Here is a 14116-nt window from a genome sequence, read left to right as displayed (position 1 = left end):
GTTCATCAGTGAGTACCTACTAAATGATCAGTAGACAGCTTGGAGCTCAGTGTAATGACATATACCACACAGGACATCCCTACAACAGGGCACTAAATATCAACACCTGGGCACTAAATATCAACACCTGGGCACAGCTTGGAGCTCAGTGTAATGACATATACCACACAAGACATCCCAACAACAGGGCACTAAATATCAACACCTGGGCACCAGATGTCCACACCATGTTACTAGATATCCATATCCTGGTCATCAAATATCAACACCTGGGCACCAGATGTCTACACAATGTTACCAGATATCCATACCCTGGTCACCAGATGTCCACATAATGTTACCAGATATCCATACCCTGGTCACTAAATATCAACACCTGGGCACCAGATGTCCACACAATGTTACCAGATATCCATAACCTGGTCACTAAATATCAACACCTGGGCACCAGATGTCCACACCATGTTACCAGATATCCATAACCTGGTCACCAGATGTCCACACAATGTTACCAGATATCCATACCCTGGTCACTAAATATCAACACCTGGTCACCAGATGTCCACACAATGTTACCAGATATCCATACCCTGGTCACTAAATATCAACACCTGGGCACCAGATGTCCACACAATGTTACCAGATATCCATAACCTGGTCACTAAATATCAACACCTGGGCACCAGATGTCCACACCATGTTACCAGATATCCATAACCTGGTCACCAGATGTCCACACAATGTTACCAGATATCCATACCCTGGTCACTAAATATCAACACCTGGTCACCAGATGTCCACACAATGTTACCAGATATCCATACCCTGGTCACCAGATGTCCACACAATGTTACCAGATATCCATACCCTGGTCACTAAATATCAACACCTGGTCACCAGATGTCCACACAATGTTACCAGATATCCATACCCTGGTCACTAAATATCAACACCTGGGCACCAGATGTCCACACAATGTTACCAGATATCCATAACCTGGTCACTAAATATCAACACCTGGGCACCAGATGTCCACACCATGTTACCAGATATCCATAACCTGGTCACCAGATGTCCACACAATGTTACCAGATATCCATACCCTGGTCACTAAATATCAACACCTGGTCACCAGATGTCCACACAATGTTACCAGATATCCATAACCTGGTCACTAAATATTAACACCTGGTCACCAGATGTCCACACAATGTTACCAGATATCCATAACCTGGTCGCTAAATATTAACACCTGGTCACCAGATGTCCACACAATGTTACCAGATATCCATACCCTGGTCACTAAATATCAACACCTGGTCACCAGATGTCTACACAATGTTACCAGATATCCATACCCTGGTCACCAGATGTCCACACAATGTTACCAGATATCCATACCCTGGTCACTAAATATTAACACCTGGTCACCAGATGTCCACACATTGTTACCAGATATCCATACCCTGGTCACTAATATAACACCTGGTCACCAGATGTCCACACCAGTTACAGATTATCCATACCTGGTCACCAAATATAACAACCATTAAGTCACAGTAAACATATAACACCGTCACCAGATATCCACACCTGATTACCAGATATCTCCACGGGTCACCAATATTCCACCAAGTCACAAATTAACATCAATGTCACCATATATAGACATCCAGTCACCATATATAGACATCCAGTCACCATATATAGACATCCAGTCACCATATATAGACATCCAGTCACCATATATAGACATCCAGTCACCATATATAGACATCCAGTCACCATATATAGACATCCAGTCACCATATATAGACACCCAGTCACCATATATAGACATCCAGTCACCCAATCCATATGGTCATCATGTGCTCAGGTATCTACACACAACCACCAGATATCAACACAAGGTCACCAGACATCCACACAAGGTCACCAGACATCCACACAAGGTCACCAGACATCCACACAAGGTCACCAGACATCCAAACATGGTCACCAGACATCCACACAAGGTCACCAGACATCCACACAAGGTCACCAGACATCCACACAAGGTCACCAGACATCCAAACAAGGTCACCTGACATCCACACAAGGTCACCAGACATCCACACAAGGTCACCAGACATCCACACAAGGTCACCAGACATCCACACACGGTCACCAGACATCCACACACAGTCACCAGACATCCACACAGTCACCAGACATCCACACACGGTCACCAGACATCCACACAGTCACCAGACATCCACACAAGGTCACCAGACATCCACACACAGTCACCAGATATCAACACATGGTCATCAGACATCCACACATGGTCACCTGACATCCACACATGGTCACCTGACATCCACACAAGGTCACCTGACATCCACACACTGTCACCAGACATCCACACAAGGTCACCTGACATCCACACAAGGTCACCAGACATCCACACAAGGTCACCAGACATCCACACAAGATCACCAGACATCCACACAAGGTCACCACACATCCACACAAGGTCACCACACATCCACACAAGGTCACCAGACATCCAAACAAGGTCACCTGACATCCACACAAGGTCACCACACATCCACACAAGGTCACCACACATCCACACACAGTCACCACACATCCACACACGGTCACCAGATATCAACACATGGTCACCACACATCCACACAAGGTCACCAGACATCTATACACAGTCACCAGACATCCACACACAGTCACCAGACATCCACACACAGTCACCAAACATCCACACACGGTCACCAGACATCCACACACGGTCACCAGACATCCACACACTGTCACCAGACATCCACACAGTCACCAGACATCCACACATGGTCACCAACATCCAACACATGGTCACCAGACATCCACACAGGTCACCGACATCACACAAGGTCACCAGACATCCACACAGTCACCAATCCACACAGGTCACGACATCCACACACGGTCACCAGACATCCACACACAGACTCACCAGCACAATCCACACAACACCAATCCCAGTCACCAGACATCTACACACGGTCACCAGACATCCACACACAGGTCACCAGACATCCACACAAGTCACCAGACATCTACAACCACCAGAATCCACAGGTCACCAGACATCACACACAGGTCACCAGACATCCATCCACACAAAGGTCACCAGACATCCACACAAGGTCACCAGACATCCACACACAGTCACCAGACATCCACACAGGTCACCAGATATCCACACAAGGTCACCAGACATCCACACAGTCACCAGACATCTACACACGGTCACCAGATATCCACACACAGTCACCAGACATCTACACACAGTCACCAGACATCTACACACGGTCACCAGATATCCACACAAGGTCACCACACATCCACACAAGGTCACCAGACATCCACACACAACCACCAGATATCCACACAAGGTCACCGGACATCCACACACGGTCACCAGACATCCACACACGGTCACCAGACATCCACACAAGGTCGCCACACATCCACACACGGTCACCAGACATCCACACAAGGTCGCCACACATCCACACATGGTCACCAGACATCCACACAAGGTCACCAGACATCCACACACGGTCACCAGACATCCACACACTGTCACCAGACATCCACACCTGGTCACCAATGTTCCCCAAGCAGGATAACAACATTAACATTGTACTTCATATTTATTCAGTTTTAGCACTAAAATCACATCAATACACAATTACTTCTAAATGTTTACAAAAATGTATTTTCAGCATATTTTATCTCGTTTGTCATTCATTTAGTTTACACACAATATACTCCACTTGTACACATACATCTCTGTATAAACATCTCAATAAATAATGATAATTAATGAAATCCTAACCCCTCTGTTTACTCCATACCCAACCATTGGGCTAACAACATATCCCGGCCCCCAAAGTATATAGTGACAACCTGCTGCGATCCTCTAGGTGTATCATCTGACTCCCCTAACACTTGTGGTTTATAGAATGACTCCCTCCATACTTCTATACTGACAATCCCATCCCAACCCTTGGGGTTTAGAGTATGTAATCGCATCCCAACCCTTGGGTTTATAATGCCAATCCCATTTCTACCCCTGGGTTTATAGAGTGACTAATCCTATCCAAACCCCTGGGATTTATAGAGTGACTAATCCCATCCCTACCCCTGGAGCTTATACAGTGACTAATCCCATCCCTACCCCTGGGTTTATAGAGTGACTAATCCCATCCAAACCCCTGGGATTTAAAGAGTGACTAATCCCATCCCTACCCCTGGGTTTATAGAGTGACTAATCCCATCCCTACCCCTGGGTTTATAGAGTGACTAATCCCATCCCTACCCCTGGAGCTTATAGAGTGACTTATCCCATCCCTACCCCTGGAGCTTATAGAGTGACTAATCCCATCCCTACCCCTGGGTTTATAGAGTGACTAATCCCATCCCAACCCCTGCGTTTATAGAATTACCCATCCCATCCCTGGGTTTATAGAGTGACTAATCCCATACCTACCCCTTGGTTTATAGAGTGACTAATCCCATCCCTACCCCTGGGTTTATAGAATTACCCATCCCATCCCTACCCCTGGGTTTATAGAGTGACTAATCCCATCCCTTCCCCTGGGTTTATAGAGTGACTAATCCCATCCCTACCCCTGGGTTTATAGAATTACCCATCCCTACCCCTGGATTTATAGAATTACCCATCCCATCCCTACCCCTGGTAATGGATATTAGAGGCCATCTAAAACCAAAACTTATGAAGCAGCATAACACATCCTATCATTCCCCACCCCAGGATTGTTGGATCACAGTAACACTTTTCCTGTCCCCTCTCCAGGTCAATGAACCAGAGGAACTATCATTCCCTAATCCCAGGAATGTTTGATCCCATATCCCATCCCCTCCCCCAAGGCTGATGAGTCACAGAAACCATTATCTTGCCTCCCAGGGTTGATGTGACACAGAACATTTCTGTTAAGGTTGAAGGATCAGAGTGACTCATAACCTGCCTCATCCCCAGGGGTTGAAAGATCAGAGTGACTCATAACCTGCCCCGCCCCCAGGGGTTGAAGGATCATCATTTAGGAATGCTTCCAAGTCATCCATATTTTCCATTGCATTTTCAGTTTGTGACACAACTATTTTTTCTTTCTTTTTCTTCTTCTCCTTTTTGCTTGTTTCACCCTTCTCTTTTTCTGTTTTTTGTTTGTCCTTTTTCTTATTCTTTTTTGAAGTTGAATTTTCTTCTCCCTACAAAATCAAAAAAAATCAAAATACACCAGCTCATCCTTTATGAACCTAACTTTCTTTAAGTAAAGTATTATACAGTTTCTCTGCCTACACTTGACGCACAGGGACCTGACATTGAAGTTTTATTTATATGTTAATCTGCCTACACTGACACACACACCAGGACCTGGGCCCAGTTTTCAAAAGGTGATAAGCTTAATCACTTGATTAGTGAAAATCTCATTTCTACTTTAATTCAAACCTGAGTGTGTGTATTCCTTAAAATAGGTAAGTAGGAAGAAACTGACGAGTGTTATCATGTCATGAAATTTTGTTAAGTTAGTTTTACCAAAAATGACTTTATCAAGATTTTAAATTTGTTGTTAAACCTTGATTAGCCTAATCACCTTTTGAACAACTGGGCCCTGATGTATATGTTGTACATATAAGTTTACCAGCCAACACTGATGCACAGGGATCTGACATACATGTTGCATTTATGTTTATCTGCTAACAATGATGCACAGGGCCCGGAAGTACATATGTTGTATATATGTATACCTACCAACACTTATGCACAGGGACCTGATGTGTATGTTATATATAATATGTTTAACTGCTAACACTGACACACAAAGACCTGACATAGATGATGTACTGCGGTATATATAATGATGACTTTAATGTATGAACATTATATATCTGGCAAGTTTAAAATCTGTTTTGGATGAATTTACCTTCTCCGATTTGTCTTTCTTCTTCTTTTTCTTCTTTTTGGCACTTGTATCCCTCTCTGCTATTTCTCCAGACGTAGTTGACTCTACAATGAACAATACGTTTAAAAAGCGACATCCAGACCATCTTATAAGTTAAATAGGTATCACATAGACATTATCATACCAGTATAACATATCATTAAATCAAACAAAAAAAATACCAGTTACCCATATCATTAGATTAGACATAACTACGATAGAACTACATTAGTAAGTACATGTACTTACTTGACCTGGGTTTCGGTCGTTGTAGCTCCGGACTGCTAGGCTCACTCCCCACCTCCTCAGCGACAGTCGACTGTAACATTTACACAACGTAATCAATACTCCTTGTAGTGAATTATATATCACATCACTTAATGTTCCCCACTTGTCTACTGCTCCTTTAATAAATCATTATTGAACTCTAGTCTTTAATGAGGGAAATGCATTCCGAGTTTTAAAAAGGTTAAATTTACATGATGAATAATGACTTATCATCTAAGCCAATGAAAAAATAACTGCTCCTTTTATTACAGCTGTGATATAGCTATATGACTAATTTTTTTTTTTTTTGATGAATAGTTATTCCTAAATGGTAAGTGAAAATGCAACGGATGTTTATTGTGAATTTTGTCAGTATATTTTACCAAATATTTATCAATGATTTACTTCTTTTATTTCTTAAGTTTACAAGATAGCGTTAATGACACACCATTATATCAAAGTCTATAATCTATATGACACGTCGTCTATACTACACTTCAGATACTGCTACACTCATTGATATCAATCTTATTTCCTACTGCCGTCTATAACTTTCTTCTTAATAAGATCCACGTATCTATAAACTTATCTAGCAATAAATGTCTACATTATTGATTAGACCATATAAACTACCTATCACCAGTATTACATGTCAGTCATAAAATGTATCACTCACCTAGTGATACGTGTCACTTAATACTATCACTCACCTCATGATACACTGTCCAAGTCATAACGATCACTCACTATGATACCGTCCATAATCGTTCTACTCTCTATTCTGTCCAAGGTCTATAATAACTGTATCCTACTGTCCAAGTCTATAAGAACTGTATCCTATCTGCCCAAGTCTAGTAATAACTGTATCCATCCTACTTACTCTACAGTTGATGTAGCCAGCTGTCCAAGTACTATAATAACTGTATCCTACTCCGACCTCACTCGCCAGTAGATTTAGCCAGCTGTCCAATGTCTATAATAACTGTATCTACCTCACTCATCAAGTGATTTAGCCCAGCTGTCCCAAGTCTAATAATAAACTGTATCCTACCTCACTCTCCATTTGATTTAGCCAGCTGTCCAAGTCTATAGATAACTGTATCCTACCCTCACTCTCCAGTTGATTTAGCAAGCTGTCCAAAATCTATATAACTGTAATCCTACCTCACTCTCTCCAGTTGATTTAGCCAGCTTGTCCAAGGTCTATAATAACTGTATCCTACTGTCCAAGTCTATAATAACTGTATCACTACCTTTACCCTCAAGTTGATTTAGCCAGCTGTCCCAAGTCTATAATAACTGTATCCTACTGTCCAAGTCTATAATAACTGTATCCTACCTCACCCTCAAGTTGATTTAGCCAGCTGTCCAAGTCTATAATAACTGTATCCTACCTCACTCTCCAGTAGATTTAGCCAGCTGTCCAAGTCTATAATAACTGTATCCTACCTCACTCTCAAGTTGATTTAGCCAGCTGTCCAAGTCTATAATAACTGTATCCTACCTCACTCTCCAGTTAATTTAGCCAGCTGTCCAAGTCTATAATAACTGTATCCTACCTCACTCTCAAGTTAATTTAGCCAGCTGTCCAAGTCTATAATAACTGTATCCTACCTCACCCTCAAGTTGATTTAGCCAGCTGTCCAAGTCTATAATAACTGTATCCTACTGTCCAAGTCTATAATAATTGTATCCTACTGTCCAAGTCTATAATAACTGTATCCTACTGTCCAAGTCTATAATAACTGTATCCTACTGTCCAAAGTCTATAATAACTGTATCCTACCTCACCCTCAAGTTGATTTAGCCAGCTGTCCAAGTCTATAATAACTGTATCCTACTGTCCAAGTCTATAATAACTGTATCCTACTGTCCAAGTCTATAATAACTGTATCCTACTGTCCAAGTCTATAATAACTGTATCCTACTGTCCAAGTCTATAATAACTGTATCCTACCTTACTCTCAAGTTGATTTAGCCAGCAGTCCAAGTCTATAATAACTGTATCCTACCTCACTCTCCAGTAGATTTAGCCAGCTGTCCAAGTCTATAATAACTGTATCCTACCTCACTCTCAGTTGATTTAGCCAGCTGTCCAAGTCTATAATAACTGTATCCTACCTCACTCTCCAGTTAATTTAGCCAGCTGTCCAAGTCTATAATAACTGTATCCTACCTCACTCTCAAGTTAATTTAGCCAGCTGTCCAAGTCTATAATAACTGTATCCTACCTCACTCTCAAGTTGATTTAGCCAGCTGTCCAAGTCTATAATAACTGTATCCTACCTCACTCTCAAGTTGATTTAGCCAGCTGTCCAAGTCTATAATAACTGTATCCTACCTCACTCTCCAGTAGATTTAGCCAGCTGTCCAAGTCTATAATAACTGTATCCTACCTCACTCTCAAGTTGATTTAGCCAGCTGTCCAAGTCTATAATAACTGTATCCTACCTCACTCTCCAGTTTAATTTAGCCAGCTGTCCAAGGTCTATAATAACTGTATCCTACCTCACTCTCAAGTTGATTTAGCCAAGCTGTCCAAGTCTATAATAACTGTATCCTACCTCACTCTCAAGTTGATTTAGCCAGCTGTCCAAGTCTATAATAACTGTATCCTACCTCACTCTCAAGTTGATTTAGCCAGCTGTCCAAGTCTATAATAACTGTATCCTACTGTCCAAGTCTATAATAACTGTATCCTACCTCACTCTCAAGTTGATTTAGCCAGCTGTCCAAGTCTATAATAACTGTATCCTACTGTCCAAGTCTATAATAACTGTATCCTACTGTCCAAGTCTATAATAACTGTATCCTACTGTCCAAGTCTATAAAAACTGTATCCTACCTCACTCTCATGTAGATTTAGCCAGCTGTCCAAGTCTATAATAACTGTATCCTACCTCAGTTATTTAGCCACGTCCAAGTCTATAATAACTGTATCCTACCTCACTCTCAAGTTGATTTAGCCAGCTGTCCAAGTCTATAATAACTGTATCCTACTGTCCAAGTCTATAATAACTGTATCCTACTGTCCAAGTCTATAATAACTGTATCCTACCTCACTCTCAAGTTGATTTAGCCAGCTGTCCAAGTCTATAATAACTGTATCCTACTGTCCAAGTCTACTAACCTAACGTATCCCTGTCCAAGTTACTATAACTGTTACCAGCTGTCCAAGTCTATAATAACTGTATCCTACTCACTCTCCAGTGATTTAGCCAGCTGTCCAAGTCTATAATAACTGTATCCACGTCCAAGTCTATATAACTGTTCCTACCTCTCAAGTTGATTTAGCCAGCTGTCCAAGTCTATAATAACTGTATCCTACCTCACTCTCCAGTTGATTTAGCCAGCTGTCCAAGTCTATAATAACTGTATCCTACCTCACTCTCAAGTTGATTTAGCCAGCTGTCCAAGTCTATAATAACTGTATCCTACTGTCCAAGTCTATAATAACTGTATCCTACTGTCCAAGTCTATAATAACTGTATCCTACCTTACCCTCAAGTTGATTTAGCCAGCTGTCCAAGTCTATAATAACTGTATCCTACTGTCCAAGTCTATAATAACTGTATCCTACCTCACTCTCCAGTTGATTTAGCAAGCTGTCCAAGTCTATAATAACTGTATCCTACTGTCCAAGTCTATAATAACTGTATCCTACCTCACTCTCCAGTTGATTTAGCCAGCTGTCCAAGTCTATAATAACTGTATCCTACTGTCCAAGTCTATAATAACTGTATCCTACCTTACTCTCCAGTTGATTTAGCCAGCTGTCCAAGTCTATAATAACTGTATCCTACTGTCCAAGTCTATAATAACTGTATCCTACCTCACTCTCCAGTTGATTTAGCCAGCTGTCCAAGTCTATAATAACTGTATCCTACTGTCCAAGTCTATAATAACTGTATCCTACCTCACTCTCCAGTTGATTTAGCCAGCTGTCAAAGCCAGCTTGAACCTGAAGACCAGCAGCAGGAGTTTCATCATCACTGACATCCTCGTCCTTGGCGACCACAACATTATTTGTCGTATGGTCATCGTCGGTATCAATGTCCTGGTTGGTCAACACCACTGGCTGTCCAGTCACTTCGCTGTCTGACGATGACATAGATGTGGTGGTCAACCTTCCTTTGGTTGAAGATGATACACTGTTTGTTTTGGGAACTTTTCCCTCTGTTTTTGTTTCAGTAGTAATACTTTTGTTTCCGTTTGATATTTTACGAGATGTTGACACAGTTGTCTTTTTATTTGCATCCGAGTCTGAATCACTGGAAACCTCTGTTACTATCGTAACAACCGGATTTATCTCCACTGGGGATGTCACCTCCTCATCAGATGATGTCACAACAATGTCCTCTGTTGCCATGACAAACTGATTTGAACTGTTGTCAAAGTTATCATCTGAATCCAGGTCATCTTGAAATCCGGCCACCATTGGGTTACCCGCATCTTCATCACTGGAAAGAGAGAAAGAATGAGGCAGAAAGAACAATACCAAACAATCTACTGACCATACATATCTGTCAAGACAAACCTTAAACAGAGATACAATTCATACAGTATATAATTTGTCCTCCCAGACGTTATATCATGTTTTACCTACAGACATTTGCACACTTCATTATAGTCACAGAAAACTATTGATCAGATTATATCTACATATTTTACATACAGATGATGCAAACATTCGCACGCTTCATTACAAAGAAAACAATTGATCACGTATCATTACAGACAAAGAAAACAATTGATCACGTATCATTACAGACAAAGAAAACAATTGATCACGTATCATTACAGACAAAGAAAACAATTGATCACGTATCATTACAGACAAAGAAAACAATTGATCACGTATCATTACAGACAAAGAAAACAATTGATCAAGTATCATTACAGACAAAGAAAACAATTGATCACGTATCATTACAGACAAAGAAAACAATTGATCACGTATCATTACAGATAAAGAAAACAATTGATCACGTATCATTACAGACAGAGAAAACAATTGATCACGTATCATTACAGACAAAGATAACTATTGATCACGTATCATTACAGACAAAGAAAACAATTGATCACGTATCATTACAGACAAAGAAAACAATTGATCACGTATCATTACAGACAAAGAAAACAACTGATCAAGTATCATTACAGACAAAGAAAACAATTGATCACGTATCATTTAAAGTCTAAAACATCTATAGGACATTACCTGTCACTGTCATGGTTTTTTGTCAGCTTTGTGTTTTCTTTAACTTCCTTGGTGTCGTCAAGGAAGCTGTTGTCTAATCCTCCGTCGTCAGGACAGAAATCCTCCACACTCTTCACAGTATCTGTACCAGTGGGACTGTGTAGATCTGATGGATAGAGTTGGAGTATTATAACACTATAATGAGTATGACCATTAGTAGGATGTTTGGTGTTAAATCAAAATCAGTTTTATACCGGTCCTGTGTGTACTGGTGGTAAACTATATCAGTTTTATACTGGTCCTGTGTCTACTGGTGGTAAACTATATCAGTTTTATACTGGTCCTGTGTGTACTGGTGGTAAACTAAAATCAGTTTTATACTGGTCCTGTGTCTACTGGTGGTAAACTAAAATCAGTTTTATACTGGTCCTGTGTGTACTGGTGGTAAACTAAAATCAGTTTTATACTGGTCCTGTGTCTACTGGTGGTAAACTATATCAGTTTTATACTGGTCCTGTGTGTACTGGTGGTAAACTAAAATCAGTTTTATACTGGTCCTGTGTGTACTGGTGGTAAACTAAAATCAGTTTTATACCGGTCCTGTGTGTACTGGTGGTAAACTAAAATCAGTTTTATACTGGTCCTGTGTCTACTGGTGGTAAACTATATCAGTTTTATACTGGTCCTGTGTGTACTGGTGGTAAACTAAAATCAGTTTTATACTGGTCCTGTGTGTACTGGTGGTAAACTAAAATCAGTTTTATACTGGTCCTGTGTGTACTGGTGGTAAACTAAAATCAGTTTTATACTGGTCCTGTGTGTACTGGTGGTAAACTATATCAGTTTTATACTGGTCCTGTGTGTACTGGTGGTAAACTATATCAGTTTTATACTGGTCCTGTGTGTACTGGTGGTAAACTAAAATCAGTTTTATACTGGTCCTGTGTGTACTGGTGGTAAACTAAAATCAGTTTTATACTGGTCCTGTGTCTACTGGTGGTAAACTATATCAGTTTTATACTGGTCCTGTGTGTACTGGTGGTAAACTAAAATCAGTTTTATACTGGTCCTGTGTCTACTGGTGGTAAACTATATCAGTTTTATACTGGTCCGGTGTGTACTGGTGGTAAACTAAAATCAGTTTTATACTGGTCCTGTGTGTACTGGTGGTAAACTAAAATCAGTTTTATACTGGTCCTGTGTCTACTGGTGGTAAACTAAAATCAGTTTTATACTGGTCCTGTGTCTACTGGTGGTAAACTAAAATCAGTTTTATACTGGTCCTGTGTCTACTGGTGGTAAACTAAAATCAGTTTTATACCGGTCCTGTGTGTACTGGTGGTAAACTAAAATCAGTTTTATACCGGTCCTGTGTCTACTGGTGGTAAACTAAAATCAGTTTTATACCGGTCCTGTGTGTACTGGTGGTAAACTAAAATCAGTTTTATACTGGTCCTGTGTGTACTGGTGGTAAACTAAAATCAGTTTTAAACTGGTCCTGTGTCTACTGGTGGTAAACTAAAATCAGTTTTATACTGGTCCTGTGTGTACTGGTGGTAAACTAAAATCAGTTTTATACTCGTCCTGTATGTACTGGTGGTAAACTAAAATCAGTTTTATACCGGTCCTGTGTCTACTGGTGGTAAACTAAAATCAGTTTTATACTGGTCCTGTGTGTACTGGTGGTAAACTAAAATCAGTTTTATACTGGTCCTGTGTGTACTGGTGGTAAACTAAAATCAGTTTTATACTGGTCCTGTGTGTACTGGTGGTAAACTAAAATCAGTTTTATACTGGTCCTGTGTCTACTGGTGGTAAACTATATCAGTTTTATACTGGTCCTGTGTCTACTGGTGGTAAACTAAAATCAGTTTTATACCGGTCCTGTGTCTACTGGTGTTTATACCGGTCCTGTGTCTACTGGTGTTTATACTGGTCCTGTGTGTACTTACCATCTACAACTTCCTTTTTTGGCAGATTCTTATCCTTGCTCTTGAACAGCCTAGAGAAGAAGCCAGACTTCTGCTGCTGATCTTGTGTGGGGGTTGGGGGTTCCAGAGAGGGGGCCTGATCAGGGGGTAATCTGTCCTGTACTGGTGTTGTCCCAACAGAGTGTGTCTCCTTCTCCATTATGGTTGATTTCTGGAAGGTCGGCATGGATACCGATTTGGGAACTGTAGATTTAAAAGAGCATTGGTTATTCTCCATGACAGTCTTGTTTATGTACCATGATTAATCAGACAGATCACCAGCTTTTACACATCCTAACATTACCTTAAAACAGTGTTATATTATTAGATTGGTATTATTATTGAGACCATTAGTCCACCTAAAGGCCATATATAGACATTAATCTGCTGCCCATTGATTTTTTCCAATAAAATCTTTGTGAAATGAAAAACAGGTCACAGTGACTTTGTCCCTGTATGAAGATTTAGCTTATATAAAATGTTTGGTTTAGTTACCTCCCCTGATATAGATTGATGACTGATAATGATGATATAGTTTTTACAGGCGTATAATGATAATACAGTTTTAACGGGCGTATAATGATAATACAGTTTTAACGGGCGTATAATGATAATACAGTTTTTACAGGCGTATAATGATAATACAGTTTTTACAGGCGTATAATGAT

The 14116-nt window shown here is 40.5% G+C and overlaps 1 protein-coding gene across 2 annotated transcripts in view; it reads right to left on the bottom strand.

Annotated features, from left to right (window-relative positions):
- Positions 1-3676: 3676 nt before the first annotated feature.
- Positions 3677-14116, bottom strand: part of LOC117344371 (rab-like protein 6) — a 35282-nt gene continuing 24842 nt past the window's right edge. Inside the window, exons 10-16 of one of the 2 annotated variants that reach the window (XR_004536169.1) lie at positions 13431-13652; positions 11500-11644; positions 10192-10735; positions 6258-6327; positions 5991-6073; positions 4084-5274; positions 3677-4050 (exon numbers count right to left, since the gene is read on the bottom strand). Coding sequence is in view for 1 of the 2 variants with exons in the window: in XM_033907122.1 (XP_033763013.1) it covers positions 5056-5274; positions 5991-6073; positions 6258-6327; positions 10192-10735; positions 11500-11644; positions 13431-13652 (1283 nt within the window). In the remaining variant the exon portion in view is untranslated. Of the gene's footprint in view, positions 5275-5990; positions 6074-6257; positions 6328-10191; positions 10736-11499; positions 11645-13430; positions 13653-14116 lie in introns of both variants that reach the window. The other variant, XM_033907122.1, reaches the window with a different exon arrangement.

The sequence above is a fragment of the Pecten maximus genome, chromosome 2 (assembly GCF_902652985.1).
Source record: "Pecten maximus chromosome 2, xPecMax1.1, whole genome shotgun sequence".
In the NCBI taxonomy this organism is placed as follows: domain Eukaryota; kingdom Metazoa; phylum Mollusca; class Bivalvia; order Pectinida; family Pectinidae; genus Pecten; species Pecten maximus.
Note: the sequence above shows the minus strand (reverse complement) of the source record. Positions and strands in the feature narration are given on the sequence as shown.